At 39.5% G+C, this 20,228-nt stretch overlaps 2 protein-coding genes across 3 annotated transcripts; one reads left to right on the top strand and one right to left on the bottom strand.

Annotated features, from left to right (window-relative positions):
* The first annotated feature begins 3,006 nt into the window (after positions 1-3,006).
* si:ch211-196f5.2 (uncharacterized protein LOC556372 homolog) lies at positions 3,007-6,690 on the top strand. 2 transcript variants are annotated; one of them, XM_035950604.2, is made up of 4 exons: positions 3,007-3,364; positions 3,435-3,534; positions 3,607-3,736; positions 4,905-6,690. In XM_035950604.2, the coding sequence occupies exons 1-4, from the start codon at positions 3,237-3,239 to the stop codon at positions 5,000-5,002; spliced, it is 456 nt and encodes a 151-aa protein (XP_035806497.1). In that variant the 5' UTR covers positions 3,007-3,236; the 3' UTR covers positions 5,003-6,690. The 2 variants fall into 2 exon arrangements, with proteins under 2 accessions (XP_035806497.1, XP_035806498.1); XM_035950605.2 differs by having other exon boundaries at positions 3,009-3,364; positions 4,908-6,690.
* ipo4 (importin 4) lies at positions 5,392-18,997 on the bottom strand. The gene is made up of 30 exons (XM_023275441.2): positions 18,612-18,997; positions 18,181-18,267; positions 17,313-17,392; positions 17,157-17,198; positions 16,938-17,067; positions 16,523-16,702; positions 16,273-16,338; positions 16,054-16,155; positions 15,815-15,898; positions 15,225-15,380; positions 15,040-15,093; positions 14,821-14,930; positions 14,562-14,670; positions 14,087-14,216; positions 13,691-13,804; positions 13,263-13,376; positions 12,942-13,065; positions 12,510-12,621; positions 12,270-12,403; positions 12,091-12,168; positions 11,747-11,804; positions 10,569-10,674; positions 10,124-10,317; positions 9,951-10,001; positions 9,374-9,499; positions 7,459-7,685; positions 7,229-7,361; positions 6,980-7,084; positions 6,339-6,408; positions 5,392-6,078 (listed from the first exon to the last, which is right to left on the bottom strand). Exons 1-30 carry the CDS (start codon positions 18,675-18,677, stop codon positions 5,948-5,950), a joined length of 3,273 nt encoding a protein of 1,090 aa, XP_023131209.1. The 5' UTR covers positions 18,678-18,997; the 3' UTR covers positions 5,392-5,947.
* Between the last annotated feature and the right edge of the window lie 1,231 nt (positions 18,998-20,228).

The following is a 20,228-nucleotide window of genomic DNA, read 5'->3' as shown; positions in this document are numbered from 1 at the left end:
CAGAACAGCAATAGAAGAATGTCAACATCCATTTTGCTGACATTCTCCCACTCTTTTCTTCCAGCTGTTGCTCCGAGTTAGTGCACTTTATCACCTCTTGTATGATATTATCAGTGATAAAGAGCTTGAGGTAGTAAAGCAGTGTAAAAGGTAACTTCAAAATTTTAATGCAGTGATATCAGGAAGGTGTTTTTGAGGAATAGCTGGAAAATGAAATGATGAAAACTTTTCATTACAAAGATATTGCAAGAAAACAACCTCACTGGGTCATTTTTGACTCACTTATGCATCTAAGGGTTAACAGCAAAAGCACATATGACAGCAGTTCAGACCAAGTGATTTTGTGGCAATTCAGATTTAGTTTTATTGTTGTTGCAAAGTGTAGACAGGACAGAAATGCATCTGTTCCTGTGTAAATAAAGAAGCTTTCTGCACGTTTCTGTTGGTTATATTACATTATTTAAGTTCAGCTGTGGATTTAGTTGAAGCTCTCATACGACATAAAGACTGCAGGGATGAAACCTACTTTGAAGAACTCTGGAAACAATAAAACTGCTGAACAATGCAAGACTGACACACACACACAAGAAAAGTAAAGGCAGGTTGGATACCATTGTTCTCACTGACAATTCATTTGTCATTTAAAAAAAATAATTCAAACTGTTTGGTGCATAAAATGTCAGAAAATGGTGAAAATTGTCCATCAAAGCCCAAGCTGACGTCCTTAAATGTCTTGTTTTGCCTGCAAACCAAAGATATTCCAAAGTTACTCACATTAAAGAGGTTTGAATAAAACAATTTTGAATCTTTTCTTTTTTTAATACTTAATTAATTAATCCATACCAAACAAACAATATAAATTAACATATTGTTGTTTCAGTGCACAACAGTCCATCCAGAGCCGTCTGAAGGGATTTGACCATAGGAGTCAAACTCATTTTAGTTCAGGTTCCACATTCAGCCCAATTTGATCTCAAGTGGACTGGACCAGTAAAACCACAGCATAATAATCTATAGATAATGACAACTCTGAATTTTTCCTTTTTTTTAGTGCAAAAAAGTTCAGGTTTAAGAAACTATATTTTTACATTATGAACAACCTAGAATTTTTTAAGAAAAATGAATTATATTTCAACATTATGCCTCAGTTGAACATTTACACATTACAACTTACAGAGTGTCTACAAAAAGGCACAAAACATTCAGTCACAAGCATGAAACTGAATGATACAGTATTTTACTTGAAAAAGACAAAAAAACAACAAAAAAACCCCAAAATTTTGCAAAAATGAGACCCAAAACATCAAAAGCGAGAAACAAAATGAAAAAAATGAGACAGACACGAAAAAAAACAAGAGAAAAAAATTAGACAAAAAGTTACAAAGCCACAAAAAAGTGGACAACTGACAAAATCGAGACAAAAAAAAATCCATAAATGACACAAATAAGACAAAAATGGCAAAAGCAAGAAACAAAATGACGAAAAAAATAGATAAATAACACAAGCAAGACAAAAACACACAATGACAAAAACATGAGACAAACAACAAAAGTCAGACAAAAAAACACAAAAAACAACAAAAAACAAGACAAACTATTACAAAAATGAGACACTAAATGACAAAAGAACAATGAACAATCTAGTATTTTACTTTATGATCAAAACAACTTGTCATGATCTGGAAATTATTTGAAATATATAATTTTACAAATTTACAATTTGCAGTTGATGTCTTCTCTGTAATTTTTACACTATACAAAGTCTTCCCACATGTTTGACACCCCTGTCTTCGATAATAAACAGACGAGTTGTGGACATTCAAGTGCAGCCATGACTGACATTCCAGCAGCCAACAGACTGTCCTCGTCTGATTGTTGTCATCTGTTTGAATAAAGCTGTGTACTGGTCGTACTAGGATCGTTGTCCTGTAACCAACCAGGGTGTGAATGAACTCAAGGGTCAAGAATTTGTCACCAGTAAAACAGCTCAGACACTTTTTTTGTGCACAAGCTGAACCCTTTTGTAAACCGTGAAGACTGTTTACATGCAGTTATAGCTTTGTTTAGTAGTTAGCAATGGATTTAATAGTTGACATTAAAACTTTATTCAATAAATCACTGCAGCTCTAGTGTGACGTGTCAAAACTTTTAACGCACACTACCATTCAATAGTTTGGGGTCACCTAGAAATGTCCTTATTTTTGAAAGAAAAGCATTTTTTTCAATGAAGATAACATTACATGAATCAGAAATCCAGTCTAGACATTGTTAATGTGGTAAATGACTATTCTAGCTGGAAACGGCTGATTTTTAATGGAATATCTCCATAGGGGTACAGAGGAACATTTCCAGCAACCATCACTCCTGTGTTTTAATGCTACATTGTGTTAGCTGATGGTGTTGAAAGGCTAATTGATTAGAAAACCCTTGTGCAATTATGTTAGCACATGAATAAAAGTGTGAGTTTTCATGGAAAACATGAAATTGTCTGAGTGAATCCAAACTTTTGAACAACAGTGTAAGTGTCTTAGGTGTATTTGTCTTTTATAAATTTAATTGTAATTATGTTTTTATCAACAATTTAATTAAACTTGAGCTGCTGTTCCAGATTTTTAAGGGCTACATGATCAAGATTATTATATTGTGTAGATGTGGTCATATATTTCTACATGGCAGCCTGAAGGAGGATGAAAATCATTTGCTCTCCAGTATGAGTCTCAGTCCGGCTCCACCTCTGCTCACTAAATGCCTCCATTTAAAAAGCAAGAATCAATCAAGTCAAATCATTTATTTCTCACCCACTCAAGGCCACATATTTCCTCCATTTAGAGCCAAAACTTTAACACTGTGACTTCACCCTGGCCTCAGTCACACTGAGTACCCAGCGGGACACCTGGCAGCACAAACACCACCATCCATCCATCAGCCCCCTGACAGGCTAATAAACCTAACATCACAGCGACACATAACACACATCCACCCCGGCTGCTTATATCAGCCTGCAGGGCACAACACCAGTCTGGACGCATCACACATCCACGCTTTCCAGAGGCCTCTATCATCAGAAGAGCTCTGAATCACCCAGAGGAGGAGGAGGAGAGAAAGTATCTGCAGCAGATAAGCATCAGAACAAAGATACAGATCAGTGAGTCAAACTGGCTGCAGACGAGACAAAACGCTTGGTGGAGGAGGGAGAGGCCAACAGGGAAGCAGGCAAGGAGCTCCCTCGCAACCTGATGGTGAGAGTGGAGCTGGAGTGGGACATTCCCATGGCAGTGACACTGCCCATCCAGGTGCAGCCCGACCCGGCCTACCAACCCTTCCCCTTCCTGGACACCACTCTGGCCGACCTGGGCATCCAAGAGTGAGTAAAACTGTCTGAGGGACATTTATTAGAACAAGGCTGTGTGTGCTCATGTTATATGTGTGTTCAGGTCAGAGGTGAAGGAGAGGGTGGTGTGGGTGGACACCAAGAAGACCCAGGTGAAGAACAAAGCAGGGAAGCTAAAGGAGAAAGAGATCACCATCCTGGAGGTAGGACTTTAACATTCATCTGCAGGGATGTGAAGAGAAGTAAAATGATTCCAGTGTGTTTATTTGATTTAGGTAAGAGTGAAAGCCCAGAAAACAGGAGACAAACAGCTCCAGGAGGTTCTGTACAGCACCGAGGCCCACACCGACCGCTCCTTCTGTCGCACCGGGATGAATATTTTGCCCTGGAAACAGAGATACACAGGTCTGGGAGCAGCTTTAATCCATTCAGATAAAGACTATTTATGTCCTGTTGTCTTCATTTACGGCCACCAAAAAATATTCTTTGTCTGAAAAAATTCCAAAAATTCTGCAAGAAAAAAAATCTCCAAATTTCATAAAATTTGCAAAACCTTCAGGAAGAAAATTCCAATAATTCCTTAAAAGTTTCCCTTAAAAGTTTTACTTTAAAAAAAAAATAAAAAATTGGCAAGAAAATTCTAGTAAATATTTTCAAAAAATGAGTAAAAATCTTCAAAAAAAACCCCTAAAAATATCTAGTGATTACATATTTATCAGTAAAACTTCTATTTTCTTTAAGAACATTCACAAAAAAATCAACCAAAATCAGCGAATTTCGCTGGATTTTGGTTGATTTTTTTGTGAATGTTCGTAAGAAACATTTTTAACATTTTTTTTCCACCAAAAATGTTCAAAGACTTCCCAAAAATGTTGAAAATTTGGACATCAGAAGTTTCACTGTGAAAATTATTTCTTTCCCCATATTTTCAAACTTTAAAACGGGTCAATTTTGACCCGCAAGACAACACAAAGGTTAATGTCATTTCTGCTGAGTCACTTCAGGGTTTCTGGATTCAGATTTCTCCCAAAAGATGAACATTTGAGGGAGGAAAATACATCTACAAGCCACTCAGTGAGGCGTCACATAGCGTGAACTGATGTGGATCACGGTGCCGTGCTGAAAACTGAAATGAGATCATCCCAAACATTACATCAGCATCCAAACAAAACCTTGGACCTCAAACGGTGTCAGGAATTTGTAAAAGATGTGGTTGACTTGTTGGAATAAACACCATTTCATCTCTCAGAGCAAAATTAGATGCTTCCAGGCAGAAAATAAGGCTTGTTGTGACATAGATCTGCAAACTAGACAACAAAATACATTTTTGTGTAACTCTTCATCCACAACTGACATACATGTGTTGAATTTGTCCGTCTGACATTCACATGCGTGTTAAATACCAAATGTGCTTAAAGGTCCCATACATTTTTAACAATAGAAGTGTCACATGTCTAGAATACTTCAGCTTTTAGCCCTGAGGAGTCTTTTCTATGTGTTAAAGCAAGTAAAAAGTGGATTGTGCACAATATGAAACCGTTAAAAACATGTTTTCTGCCTGTGTGTGCATCAGCAGAGAATGGACTGACACCGGTGCAGATGACGATGGCGTTGGACGCTCAGAACCAGCAGCCTGGCGTCACCGAGGATCAGGGACAACGGGAGATCTGAAGAGCAGCATCCATCATCCCGAATAAAAGAGGAGTGTAATTTAATGTGACTCTACAGGCCAACATCTGGTTACGCTTTTTTTTTTAGAAGAATTAAAACAACGGGGCGATGTAAAAGTTCAAATTGTCCACAGCAAAGCACATTTTTTGATGCAAGTTTGCATTTACTTCAGAGGCTTCAACATGTCGGCACTCTCCCTCTCTGTGAGATTGAATGGATTGACATTAACTGCATGGTGAACCTAGATGGCGATATAGCATCCTGTTAAATATTGGAAGCATTTGTAAAAGTATTCTTCAATTTGTACTGCAGGATATTGTTTGTAAATACTAAAAAGTAGCACAAATACTCTAGAGTTCTTGCTGAGCATTAACAGAGTGCACTAAGGGTAAAGTAAGCGCAGTTTTTAATAACAAATGAGCATATGTCCAGTTAGTCAGTGAGCTCTACGGGTCGTTGGCTCGGTGCAGAAGTCAATTTTTAAGCAGCAGTGAAATCTCTGAATAAGGCAATGTTAGAAAAGAGCACATAGGACTCCACAGGTCACAGCCTGCTGATTTAAAATGGTAGATGGTAATGAAAAATGATATTTACCAGGAGAATAAATTGCTTCACACTCTGATAGTAAAGCCAGAGGTCTTTCCAAACAGTGGAAAGGGGGCAGCGTAACAATTAATGGTAGCACTTTACAGGAATAACAGAAAACAAAACAGAATACACAGGATGGTAAACCAGAACTTGTAAAATAATAAAACTTCAACATACCATGCACATAAGCAAACAAATTAAAAGTTAATAGTCAGAAGCAGAGCTGCTGAATATAATAATAACCGGAGCAGAATGGTTCAAGTGCTGTATTTAGATCATTTTAGGGGAAACTTCACACACAACTGTCCCTTTTTCCACCTACAGTATAAAAATTCTGAGTGGAAGGGTGTGTGAGAGTTATGAGGCAGTGACGACTGCACTAAGTTTGGCCTGTTGCTCTGCTGGAAGAGGCCTCACAGCTGCCTGGAACTCTGCGCAGTGGTTCTGGGCAAATTGTTTCATCAGTAGAACTGCAGTGTTCTGGGTTTCTGTGGAGGAGAAGGAAACTAAGGGTTAGGGATGACAGCAAAACACTGAATAGAGATTAGAGGAGAGTAGTGATGATGACTGAGGGTGACCTGTGAGATAAAGTGTGAGAGTGTCAGTTGTGCTGTGTTTTTTCTGTTTTCGAGAACAACTGAAGCACAGATAGTTGGAACAATAATGAGCCTGATGTACTTTGCTCAAAGAGGGTGACTGTCAGTGCCTTCTGAAAAAACAGCCTTCATGTTATCAAAGAAATTTTCACCTTTATCAACATCCTTGTGGTCCAAGACGTGACTGGAGGCAACAACTATCTGCTTCATTACCTTCACAACCTGAAAGGGAAAAGGAGATTTTTTTTTTTTAAAAACACATGGTAGCATTTAATATATAAAGCTTGGACTAAGTGTGCACAATGTGAGACATACTGCGAACGTCAGGATTTTCATCTGAGCAAGTGTTGTCTGTGAAGTCTGCTCTGAATTGAATGTTTAGGTTTCTGCACTGTGTCTACATTTATTTCAATTCTTTAGGTTTGAGGATTCTGTCATGATCTTATGGTGGATTGTATGAAAATACTGTTTAACAAGTATCATTTAATAAAAAAATTAAAGACAGGGTGGCCTGATGGTGGTCCATACAATGCATCATTCAAAATATCAAACAGCTGTTCTTGTACTATTAATGCAGAATAATCACATACCCTACATGTGTTTGTTGTCAGCATCTTTAAGAAAATCTTTCTATTAAGCAGTAAACATATTTTCCCAGACCACATAATAAAAAGCTATTTTCTATGAAATATTACTATTTATAGCTTGGATCTCAACAGAGGCACAATCTTGACACATATCCTCTCTACTATGGAAAATTTAAAGCCAGAGGTAAATGGGGTTTCTACTGTACCAGAGAAGGACTGTGTGTGTAGAGCAAAGCCAGGCAGCTGAACACCGTCTTGTTCTCCTCCATGTCCTCTTTGAGTGGAAGACGAGCCGCTAGAGCAGGTACAACCTGTCAGTGAGCAAAGCTACGTCATTTGACTGAACAACCGATAGAGTTCAGTTGTTGAGTTTGCAGTGAATTTCCTGCTTTTGACTATTTTTACAACAAATAAACATTAGTTGCGATGGCTAAAATCCACTTGATGTGACATACCTGCTCCAGAGGGACAGCTTCCACATTGCTCAGGATCATCCTGCAGAGGGCACCACACAGGTTGTCAATCACCCTGGCGTCTGACTCCTTCACCAGCAGGTTGGAAAACACAGACAGCATCATGGGATAGTCTCTGGAACACACTTTGCTAAGGACCAGACGTTATGTCATTTAAAATAAAGAAAAAAACACCTATTGAAGACAGAATCAGACTTGGCTCAGAAGGATACGTTAAAACGATGGGTCCAGCAGCCTGAGCCAGGCATCCCAGTCCAAACACGCTGTTGTTCCGAACCTCCGGATCGCTGTCCCTCACTCCAGCCACCAGCACAGGGAGCAAACGGTTGGACAGTCGGCCTGCCAGTCCTTGGCCTCCAGGGGCCGTCACTAGAGCTTGGAGGATTTCTCCAATCGTACCCAGAGAGAAGGATCGTTCTGCCACCGTGCCTGTGGATTTCTATTAAGAAAGCAAAAGTGTGAGCATGACAGTAACTAAAATAAAATAGGACACATCAAAAACATTATACGTTAACTGCATTTTAAAGGTTTCTATCAATATTACATTATACTAGAGGACCACACTGAGACTGGGATCCTGCAGGTCATGTGGAGCCCAACACAAATCTTGCAGGAATGGGTAGTTTTATCTTTGTTGTGAGTGGGAGCAAGGAGTCAGAAAATACACTTGAGAGAAGATCAAATCAGGTTTTTAAAGTTCAAAGCAAAGCAAGGCAAGTCTGACAATGGACAGATTTTTTTGTTACTGACAATAACAGAAGAATTCAACTTAGCTGCGTCAAGCGCGCACAAATATGGCATTCTGCTCTGTTTTCCTCAGTCAACGTAAGCTGTCCTTCAAAGAAAAAGCACTACTCCATGCATATATTTAAAGCTTATAGTTAGGGCTGACAAAGCTTATAGTTAGGGCTGACTGGGGGACTCTGACGGTGGTGTTTTCATTTGCACAACTGACTTCCCCTCTCGACGTCCCTTTAGTCTGCCCCTAGTTATGCTGCTATAGGCCTAGGCTGCTGGGGGACCTCTCTTGATGCACTGAGCCCTTCTCTAACTACCTTTGTATTTACTATATATACCATTATTGCATTACACTAACTCTGTTTCTCCCTGTGTCCTTTCTCCGAGTGTCCCTGGTCCCAGAGCTGGATGCTTCAGATGTGTGGTTGTTCTCCCACCAACTGTAACCCTCTACTTGTAACCCTCTACCCCTCTATCTCTATCCCTCTACCTCTCTACCTCTTCTGTCCCTCTCAACCCGCCCGGCCAGCAGGCAGATGGGTCCCCCCACATTAGAGGGTTTTTTTTCCCTGTTAGAAGGGTGTTTTCCTTGCCACTGTCGCCTTTTGGCTTGCTCTGGGGGTCAGGCATATGGGTTCTGTAAAGCGTCTCGAGACAATTTGACTGTAATTGGCACTATATAAATGAAATTGAATTGAACTGAATTGAAAAAAAGATACTAACGAGGAATGTATTAAGCCTGTATTTACTACACTAGAATGAATAATTCTTATGAATGCAATTGTCATTCTCCCACGTAATTACCAGCAGGTATGAATTTCTTAGTTGGGAAGATACAAAATCAGTGGATCTCTATATCGTTGGGTGTGAATGGTCAAAATGTTTGACAGGAGCAGAAGGCACTGGTAAAAAATCTAGCCAGATTAAGAAAACTGTCCTGTGTAGAGCTCTACAAATGATTCTGGACAGCGTCCTTTACTGCAGCTGAGTATTTGTCAGCAAGAAGCTTGTTTTACAGATGTGAAGCACCTCATGGATATAGAAAAGATGTCATCTTTCTTCCATGTTTTCTTTCAAGGGACAAGCTAACACTTACAGATGACACGCAAATTCACAATCGCTTGTTTGTCTCCAACCTTTTAAACTGCTGAGCTGTGCAGGCTGTGACAAAAAGCATCCTTGTTTCTATGAAAGCAATCACATTTTCAAGCAACCACTGCCACCTTTTTTTTTTTTCACTTAAGCAGTCACTCTCCTTAAACTGAGCTTGTAGTTCCATTTGGATCATTTCTCTCCTTGGTGAGTGATCAGGAGAGTTTAAAAAAACTAAGTGATGGAGTAAGTGGGCTTCTGTCAAACCCGTGTGCTGGCCAGTGCGTTCAAACTCACAGTTTTGCCCATGATGAGAGGCAGCAGGTCATTGAGGAAAGGGGCAAAGCTGTCAGCAGGAACAGCAGAGGCCACCAAGGGGATTCCTTCCCCCGCAAACTCCTGGAGCATGGCATCATACTCGGCCTGAAACAGACAGTACATCAACACAAAACTCACTGAATAATTGGACAAGAAAAAAACACACACATAGAGAAGAAAACAACTTTAGCACTTATAGGATGTAAAAAATCAGAGCTGAAAAACAGTCTCTTAACAATCATTCTTCACTTGTATACTTCACACATTATGGTGAGTATTTTTATATTGACTGTATCAGTGCACTGTGAGGACACTTAAATGTGGGAGGCAACAGAAGATATTGAAGCTCTTGCGCTTCTTTTGGAGTCCAATATTTTCTCCCTTCACCCTCATAGGAATACATCAGCATGTTGCATCCAAAAATGCCATCCCATACTCATCAGTGTACAGTACAAAAAATGTGTATATATCTGCTCTAATATGGTGGCAGTCAAGAATAGATCCCTTGTATATAACGTGTAAATAGACGTTCATGATCATGACAAATTTGCAGCACCTGCTGGTCTTCATCTTCAGCTTCATCGCCACCACCATCCTGGCAAGCCATCTAAGTGGACAGAGAGAAAACAAACAAAAATAATTATCTGAGGTTTTATAGATCAACATTCATCCAAGTATATCAAAAATGATTTCACCAAGCTTAGCTTTGACATCTTCACATTGCCTCACCTTTTTCTTGAGCACATCGCGGATAACATAGCTGATCTCTTTAAGGCGTGATGGATTTCTGAAAACCTCCCCCTCGCAAGACTTGATGACACCGTTCATGGATTCCAGGACACCCATTACAACCAGGCGCTCAGGCTCTGTTCGAACTGTTTCCACAAAGCAAGGAAGCACCACTTCCAGCAGCTTCAACAGGGCTGCATGAGGGACACGGTGTACAAGAACGACAAGCAAGAAAGTTAGTTAAAGGCAACAGCACTGATTGTTGTTTGACACAGTCTTACATAAGTAAGAATATTTCTATGTTATCTAGTTTTTATCTTATGTTTTTGTATAATCTAAAAGTATATGCACTGCGTATCTTCTTGTGTGCCTTGATTTTGTTAAATAATCTCCACTACAGCAGAAAGCAGCACTGCCCATTTCTGTATCCCGTATCCTGTATTACCCTGGTGGTTGGCCTCAGTGGGATTCTCCTTCCACACTTTGTGCTGAGCTCGACAAAACTTGCCCATGGCTCCAAATGCTGCCCTGCGGACGTCCTCGTGGGGAAACTAGCGAGGGAGGGAAGTAAGGGAGGATATAAAAAGGCATCAAGTTACAGAACAAACAAACAAGATACAAGCACATTCAAAAAAACGGCAGGTTAATGGGGTCACAAGTAGAGGGTCCATCCCATAACTGAAAAGCACTGGTTCAACTTCCCATGACAGCGATTACCTCCCCCTCTAAAGGCATCTATTTTCTACCAAGATCCCAGTAAACATGCATCTGCCAACAGAAACTGTAGGGTGAACAATCAGGGGAGGCTTGTTGATACAGGATATATTTTACTATCCATCATTAGTCCACATGGGATATTTATCTTGTTGGTCTAACCAATTCTAACTACTGTAATTAAGAGCCTAAAGTGCAGTGTCTGCTGACCAATCCAAACTGTGGGGTAAGTGCCTTTATCAGAACCAGTGGCAGGGGCATTCAACAAGCATGTCTTCTGAGGTAAGAGAAAAAAACACAACAAAACACAGACCAAAACCTCAGTGTCCTCCAGTAGAGTTCAAATCCAAGACCTTCTTGTTATGAGGTGACAATGGAGAACACTACACTAGCAGGCCACTTGCACATCACAAAACACGCACTGAAGTTTTAGTGGGTTAAACTGAAATGCTTTTCTCAGTTAATTCCTAAAATTTCCCCAAATGAACACGTAAGTTGACAAAGAAAGGAGTAACTAAGAGAAATTATATAGACAGAATAACAAAAATAAGAACTATCTGGATTATATATAGGCTACAGTCTTATATATGACTGAACCTTATTGTGGGGTGCTGATGTTAACATACCCCATTTTATCAACTATGAGATTCTCAAAGAGAAATGGCAAAAAATTAAAAAAATTCACAGATAATTTACATGTGTTAAAATAGCTGTCAAACTTGCCCTAAGACAAACTAAGGCATTCTAGACTGGCAGTATGAGTCCACCTACAGACACTTCTATGTATAACCAGACATACACTCGCAGAGGAACAATGTGCATAGCACAAATACAGATCACAAAGTCACTTTCACAACATATTAGACAGACAGGGATGATTGGGCCGAACGGCCAGCCTGAATTACTTACATCTCTCATCTCATAAATCTGCTGGAAGCTGGACTCCAGGAAGGGCTGGAAGGCAGCACTGTCAGGGGAAAACACAGCAACAGGAGTTGGAAATTAGGCACACATACTCAAAACAGAAATGTCTGACATAACGTAACAGTTTTTTAAAAATCACGCATCCTGACAAAACAAACAAAAAAGATTCACCATCACCAAAGAAAAAAAATATTTTCAGATTTGCCTGTACATTTCCCATAATGACCAACATTAGTAATACATTTGCTTAGAGTAGAGTCTAAGTGGGGGAGAGGCCAAAGAAGGATTGTGTCTATGCTAAAACAAGACAATTTCTAAATATTTATTACCCAGTGCTGAAGGCAATCTCTCCCAGAGCGTCGCAGGCATCTTCCTTTTCATCAATGTAGGCGTTCTCCACACTGAACCTGAGAGACAGACAGATGAGGTATCAGGTGAGTGAGAGCCGTCTTTTACTCAGTAGTGGTAGTAAATGTATGTACGTGTGTGTACATATGGTGAGCCATACCCTGCAACATCATGGACATCTGTCTCAGACTCATCTTCCAAAAAATCATCTCCATCTTTTTCTTCTTCATTGTCGTCGTCGTCATCATCGTCATCGTCCAGCAGTACAAATGTTTTGTCCTCCTCGAGGTGTGCCTGAAAAGAAGGAGGACAGGGGGATGAAAAGTGAATCACTGTGTAGTTTATTTTATTTATATTACACATAGCTTCAAAAATTGTTTTCGGAGAGCTGTGTGTATACCGTGATGCCTTCATTGGACTTCAGGGCGAGCAACATAACAGTTGTTATGGCAGGGAGGTGAGGAATCAGGCAGTCGGGACTGGAAATGGATACAGCGGAATACAGACCGTACCTGACAGAGACAAAGAGAGAGGGGTGAAGGTAAAATTGCTCAAAATCATAGATATCTGGAGTGGGCTGAAGCTACACTGTAATACTGTCTGAACACCACAACTAAACAGAGAAAAAGCTTTGGACATCCCTTCTGTTAAAGGGAAGACAACTAAATATGTGTTTTTAAATTATAACACTGTTTTGTATAGTCTAACGTATGAAACAGTGTTTTGTTTTAGTTTTTATTGTTCATTTTGTTCATTTTATGTTCTGCAAAAGCAAACAGTGTTCAGTCCAGCCAAATGAGTGGAGAGAAAACGAAAACACTGAGTTACATACGTGCAGCGTCTCAGGTCAGGATCATCAATGGTATCAGTGAGGTTAAGGCCCAGCTGAACACATTCTGCAGCAAGAGGACTGAAGACATCTTTGCCAATGGTACGGGCCAACACAGACAGAGTGTCTGGGAGAAACCACAAAACATGATCATTATCCATATAGTCATGCTGTTGGGTTTCTAGTTGCCTTACTTTGAGTACAGAGACACAACACATACAGAAATTGGTTGACAAAACACCACCAGGGGATAAGTGGTTGGAGAAAATATAGTTTTAAAGAAAAAAAATTAGGTATAGATGCAAATATGGAGAGTTTACCTACCCAAGGACTGAGTTTGCAGAGACCTCATTTCCTCTGTGGTGGTAGTCAGAAAGCCCTTTAAGCTTTCAATCACTGGAGAAAAATAAGGAACCAGCAGCTCCTTGGCAGCATTGGCTGATAACAAAGTAATTAACAGTAATTCACGGAGCGGGTCACTTTGTTCACATTTAAGCCATAGCATCTCTGTTTGATTGCTTGACTCTTCTGTTAGTACACAGCTGTTCACCAACATAACAGTAAACTGACACTAAAATTTATACTATTATGATGACTTTGACAGTCACCTTGTACTTTTCTATATATATGAAGTCAGAGAAGAAAAAGATAGAAAGGCATTAGCTTATTCACAAGCTTATAGAATGAGGCAGAAAAACTGCATGACTATTTCCTAGTGTATGTCTCAGAATAAATAACTGACTACATCTTACCTATGGCACCAATGGCAGACACAGCTAGTTCTTTAATCTTAAGGTTGTCAGTGTTGTTGAGAGCAGACAACATAGTTTCCATTAGGGTGGGCAAGTAGGGCTCGATGTCAGCTCCTGTTCAGAAAAACAAAATAAGAGACATAATTTTTTGTTATTGAATGATTCTCCATTCAAAAAGTGTCACTAACAATTTCATGGTGGTAACTTTAGAAGCCAGCACTAATAAACATATTAAATCAAATATTGATGACGTACTACTGAGTGCCGTTTAGTCAAATAGTGGAGCTTTGGGTGGTTCAGTGAGCATTTGGGTCCTTTAAAAGGATGCCAGGAAATTGAACATCTCTGGAAGTTTCACGTTTCCTCTGCAGAAGGTTTTTTTTTTTTTTAGCTTACCTAGGTTCTCCATGAAGTTCTCGAGGGCGTAAAAGGCTTTAGTGACGTGGCCGACCTTTGCCTCATTTAAAGACGAAAGGTAGCCCAGCAGCAAAGGCATCAGCTCTGCACAGTACTTGCTCACTTCAGGCTAGGAAGCAGAGTAGGAAAAACAGGAAACAAAAGAAACTGAGAGAAGGTCTGAGGTCTTGAGTCTAATCATAAAAATAGTTTTATTCTGCAAACTACAGATTTTGGGGAGCAGTTTGATACTAGAGTAAAAGTTAAGTGGTACTAAAGGGATTCCACACTGTAATGTCATTTTTGTCCTCTCCTGCATACACAGTCCTTAGTCTAAACTTTGAGCGTACTTTGCCACAATACAAGAGTATGTGAAAATAATCAAAATATTTGTCCATAAACACATCTTTAAAAGCACTATGGCAAAGTTCTACATATGTGTGCAAAGGTAACAAATGTATATGATGTCACTCACCTGTAAATGTTCAGAGAATTGTCCAAGGGCAAAAAGGCCGGCACTGCGCACCACCTGACTACTGTCAGAAAGACTCTGACATACTGTTTGCAGCAGAGATGACAGCATCCTGCAATAGATGTGCCAGACAAGAGGGTGAACATGGTTAAATCCTGGTAATTGTTATACACCACCCAGCCATTTACAAAAAACAGACTGTGTCCCCTTTTAAAACAAGAGGTTTCTTAAAGAAAAATCAGTGAATAAAAGAGAAACATACTTAGTGCGTATGTGGTCTGCACATCCTTCAGCCAGTACAGCCAGACACATGATAGCCCCCTTCCTCTGATAGGGGTTTTCACTGACAAGGCAGGCCTGAGTCAGGGGCATCTATTACAAAAAGACACAACATAATGCATTGTCAACACAGCAGGTATACAAGTAAAGGCTCTTAATTATTGAATCACTAGGGCAGTTTCTTAATATCTAGGTGACTTACTAGCTGCTGGAACAGTTTCTCTGGAGCCATATGAAGCGCCATAGTGTCAATAATCTGGAAATAGACAAACAGTTTACTTGGAACTGCAAACTGTTTTAAGTTGCAGCAAAGTCAATGGTGGCACAAAACAAAATGCAGCTGAGGAACACAAACTGTACTGACACAGTTAAAAAACCTTTCCCCACCTGAGCAGCACAGTGTTTGGTATTTTCATTGTCTGTGCCATCTCCAGTGTCATCCTCCTCATCCTCTGGGTCCTGCTCGCCAGGTGGGGGAGCTGCTATCAGTACAGGGAAAACGGCCTGTAGGATGGGGTTTAGCAGCTTCTGCTTTATCACTGTCTGCAAAGTAGAGAAAACCTTTTTTTAACCTAAATTTAGTTAAGAAAGTGCTACTGACCCAAGCACTTTCTTTCTGGTCAAGCTGCTTGATGCTGGATATAATGGGGCAACTGCCCTCCAATTCAGATGGAAATATTACCTCAGAATTATAGACAGCTTAGGAAAGTTAAAATATGTGTAAAATGTGTAATTAATTGCCTTAAATCTACTACAACTGTTTGTGTATAAATATTTACCTTATTTAAAAGACCATGACAATCAAGAAAGAAAAAGAAACAGTTGTCCACTATCTCCTCAAATCCATAAAAACTGAGATGCTTCATGACTGTAGAACCTTCAAATATTTTTGGTCATGCTTTTGAGCTTTGTTATTTATTACAAATTGAAGAAGAGCTATAGATAATTTATTTATATTTGCCGGTGGGTGACACTACCTTGCTCTTCAACTTGATGAGGAAGGCGATGCAAGAGAGGGCTTTCACTCGCAGGGAGTCACTCAATGTGGTGTCACTGCCCACCTAACACAAGCATATGGTGTTTAAATACAAATGTAAAACTCTAAGGGCATTCAAATCACAAACATCTCATATATTACATAGCATTTGTCAGTTCAGAAATTAAAATGAAATTCAGAAGAAAAAGCTGGCAGGGAAAACCAAAATTCAAATCCTACCTCCAAGAAGAATCTGACAATGTCAGTAACATGAGGGACGATGATGGATACTTCACTCTCCATGAGCTCATTAAACACCTCCATAGCCTCACTGGCTTGGTTCTGTGCAAACACAGATAAACACAACAATCTAGAAAGTCTAGTTTATCGATATTTTTAGATTTGACTAGCAACAGTAACATCAGTACTTCTAAAACATTTTTAAATATCATAATTTACCTGATCAGCCTTGATGAGGTGTTTCAGAGCAACAATCAGACTTGGGATGATAGAACGCATCTGGTTCTATAAAATGACAGCACAGTAAAATGTCATCAAAAAGTGTCTTCAAAATTATGACAATTCAGGCAATGGTTTTCCTAAACTTAACTGTAAGTATATCCTATTTGTAATGATTTCAAAGTCGACATGCAATCCGACACTCTGTTCCTGACAGATATTAAAGTGTAAAACAGGATGATTTCCTCACCATCTCGTCTGTGCCAGTGTATGCAGTGATGGCTGTGAGAGTGAGGATGCAGTAGTACAAGGCTGTTGGGTTTTCATGGTCCTGTAACACGGTACCAAACAGCTGCAGCAGCTGACAGTAGTGAGGCTTGAAAGGCTCAGGATTGGAATCCATCACCTTATTAAGCAGCAGGAGGCCAACCTGTTAGAACAAAAGAATGCTGATATTTTAGAGCTCGGCCCAAGAATATGTAAAATGTGATGTAAGAGGAGACTTACATATCTGTAGAGCTATAAACAAACTATAACTATTGGGTCAAAAAACCCACACCAATATATAGACAATCTGTAAATAAGCTCAGACATGCTTAGTGAACTTCAAAAGCAGCAGTAAGTTAATCTTATCTACGTTTCTGGCTGTTACATGACTTGTGTACCTGTCTGTCTTCAGGGTTGCTGCTCTTGGTGGATTCATTGAGAAGCTGCAGCAGTGCAGGCCAGCGATCTGGTGTCTCATGTTTAACCATAACTGCACACAGCTGGGAGATGGAGTACTGCACTGAGTGCCTGCAAAGCAGAGGGACAGTCAACAGTTCAGTAACATTTCACAAGAGTTAACACTTCATTGCATTTATCATTTACAACAAATTGCTTACTCTGTTTCCTGCATGAAGGCCTGCAACACCACTGCCTTTAAGCTGTATAAAAAGGCAAACATCTTAATTACAGCACAATCAACTTCATTTCAAACATAGCAACTGGATGCAGTGCTACAACAGTGGATAATTATTCTGTAAAGGTACAATGCAAACCTCTCTCTGTCATTAGGGCTGATCTTCTTCCAGTGTTTCTTCACTCTCAATCTCAGCATCACTGCAGCTGACTGGCGAATCTGGATGTGAGGCAAAAAATGAAGATAATATTTGTTACTTGGCTAACGTAGATAAAACCACAAAATAGTGAGAGCATATACTTATCAATCTCTTTTTCTGACATACAGAGAGACACAAGTTCTGGAAATGATGGCTCCTATAGGATAAAACTTTTGCAGTGCCAGAATTCTATAATACTGTAATGGAGAATATAATCAGATGCAGCATGACAGCAAGCTACAGTACTCTCCCAGTGCATCAAAAGTCAAAAATAAACAGCTTGGTTAAAATAGGAATGAAAAGAATTGGGAAGAAAGAACCCCCATCTTACACAATCAATGAAAAAAGATCCTGAAGGACCCCTTACATATCTTATTTTCAGGCTACAGCCCTTCAGGTTGACCTTACAGATCCTACAAATGTAAGAGCAACTGTTTTAAACAGTCTTTTATTTCTACTTCTATCACACTGGTTAACAAACAAATGGCTTAGTATGAACTCCTGAGCCTGGCCTAAGCATTGATCCTCACGGTGGGTCCCTGGAATTTATTCTGCTGACATCATTTATCTGGCCAGGTGCAATATGGTGCTCATACAAGTGCAACGTATATGTAGGTTTTCAACATGTGTGGATATATACGTATGTTTAAGGTAGACAAATGTTCATATATGGTTTACACACGCGTGACTTATTCTGTGCCTAGTTGTGTATTTTTTGTTTTACTTGCATGGAGCTGTAAAATTTGTATTACAGACAAAGATAAAATTTTCCTTTATCTTTGAAGAACTCATTTAGAGCTCACAATACCTGAGGGTTTTGGGAACCACTCATGACAGCACACAGGGCTGGAATAATGGCTGGATCTTTGAAAGCCTGTTTCAGCTTGGCCGTGGCCTAAAAGAGGAAAAAAGAGGTCCTCATTAGATAAATAGGCAGCCACACACATAGCGCATGATTGTAGAAATCAAAGGGTGATCTCAATCTAAGCTTTGATTTTCCTTTTAAGTTACCAACGTCACAGACAGTGGGTAACTCATGGTAGGACACAAAACACTTAAATACCAACACTTAACAATTATAAGGACCAAGGGTTTGACAGTTAGCTGTACGTTAACAAACGTTAACGTTGCTATGTTAGCTAGCTTGATTCGACAACTGTTAACTCTTACCGTTAGCACAAGTTGTCAAACTTTCGACTTGTCTAATAAAATAATTTCAACTTATATTTTTGGCGTTACCTGCTGAATAACGGCATTGTCAGGTTCTGTCAGCTGTGAAAGAATTTGCTCCAGTTCCTCTGTCATGTCGATACTTCGGAATTTTCACTTTTAGTCAATCTTTTCGTCAATGTTTCTAACAAACCCGCAGAGATTAACGAGTTGTCCTTTCGCCGTGTGGCTACCCAAGTATGCTACATTTGTCAGTTATGTAAACAAAGTCTCTCCGGGAGGATCTGAACGCCAGCTACAGAGTTTGCAGTGAAAAATAACTTCTAAATAGTCGTGTGTGTGTAAAGTTCCAGGGCGGAGACGCAGAGAGTGACCGGTTCGAGTCCGTTGCTCTGGCTGGTTCGTGAACGCTTCAACTGCCAGCACGCGAGGTAGAACGGGCCAACAGCTCCATGTGAGCTGCGTTAAAGGGACCTGCGGATTTTAGACTCCCGGTCTGACGGAGGAAAAAACAGCGCCGGCAGCCGGACAGGAGGCCATATATAAAAATTAAAAGCGTAGACTCTAGGTTGGACGCAGGGAGTACGTCTCTCCCAATGCTCGGACATGTGGATTAGTTTCCCCTAATAGAAACACTTCAGAAGCAGGATGCAACATGTAATCAAAGAGGTCTTTTTTTCTTCAGCTTGTCAAATACAGATGCGTGTGACTGGTTTTTAAAGTGCAGAGAGCTTTGAATGTGAGCTAATAAATTCAGATTCAGATTCAGACAACTTTGTTTGTCCCCAGGGGGCAATTAAAAAGGCACGTAGAGCAGACAGTGCAACAATAACGTAATAAAGAAAGGGATAAATATATATACAAATCTAGCAAGTAATATAACACTAAAAATAAAAAAGAGAGAAATAAGACAAACCAGAAGGAAGCCATTCAAATGAATAAAGTCCAGGGGATTATAAGTCTGTTCAAATTATTAATTTATCATACATATTTATATAGGGCATTTAAAATAACAGTCATTGACCAAACCTATGGACCAAATGTGCTTTAGGGTGGAAAAATCATTCAGAATGTTGGAGAATTAAACACATTTTTAAAAAATCAGAAAACACCAAAATGAGATTGGCTTTATGAATTATCAGTTTAAATATTGAGCTCAAGACCCTATTTACCTGAATAATTTAAATATTTTGGTTCAATACCCTACAATAATTATGTAAAATACAATTTTACCTGATTACAGTAATGATTAAGGCTAGGGCCCTACATTATTTTTAACTATGGTGATTAACATGACAGTTATGACCCTAAAAATATCTACCACCAAATCCAAGGATTCCATAGATTTCCTTATCTATTTTGTTTTGTTTACCATCTTTCTTTTTCTTATTTATATTTGCAGTGATGGAGAGGAACGACTACCTTTTAACAGGAGGAAACAGAAGAAAGGTTGCTTCCCAAAACAAAAGACAGAAAAGTGGGAGAAGTGATGCCTGCATTGTGTGTGTTCCTTTAGAAAAGTAAAGACATTGTAATCAAACTGATGCAGAAAAGCACAATTTGGTGCATAAAAAAATCACTGCAATACAAGATATTAAGCGTTTGACATGCAAACCCATGAGTAGTGTATCCCGGTAAACAAAGTCCATGCCCAGGTCTTCAGATTTATGAAACTGGATCATAAAA

Source organism: Amphiprion ocellaris, chromosome 22 (assembly GCF_022539595.1).
Source record: "Amphiprion ocellaris isolate individual 3 ecotype Okinawa chromosome 22, ASM2253959v1, whole genome shotgun sequence".
Lineage (NCBI taxonomy): Eukaryota > Metazoa > Chordata > Actinopteri > Pomacentridae > Amphiprion > Amphiprion ocellaris.
The sequence above is the reverse complement of the archived record's forward strand: the minus strand, read 5'-3'. Positions and strand labels throughout refer to the sequence as shown.

Coding starts and splice junctions, on each gene's coding strand:
- ipo4 (XM_023275441.2), bottom strand. CDS start 18,677: ATGACAGAGGAACTGGAGCAAATTCTTTCACAGCTGACAGAACCTGAC. Junction 13,066..13,262: donor TCTGCAAACTCAGTCCTTGG/GTAGGTAAACTC, acceptor GGTTTCTCCCAG/ACACTCTGTCTGTGTTGGCC. Junction 12,169..12,269: donor GATGTCCATGATGTTGCAGG/GTATGGCTCACC, acceptor TCTGTCTCTCAG/GTTCAGTGTGGAGAACGCCT.
- si:ch211-196f5.2 (XM_035950604.2), top strand. CDS start 3,237: ATGGTGAGAGTGGAGCTGGAGTGGGACATTCCCATGGCAGTGACACTG. Junction 3,535..3,606: donor AAGAGATCACCATCCTGGAG/GTAGGACTTTAA, acceptor TATTTGATTTAG/GTAAGAGTGAAAGCCCAGAA. Junction 3,737..4,904: donor CTGGAAACAGAGATACACAG/GTCTGGGAGCAG, acceptor TGTGTGCATCAG/CAGAGAATGGACTGACACCG.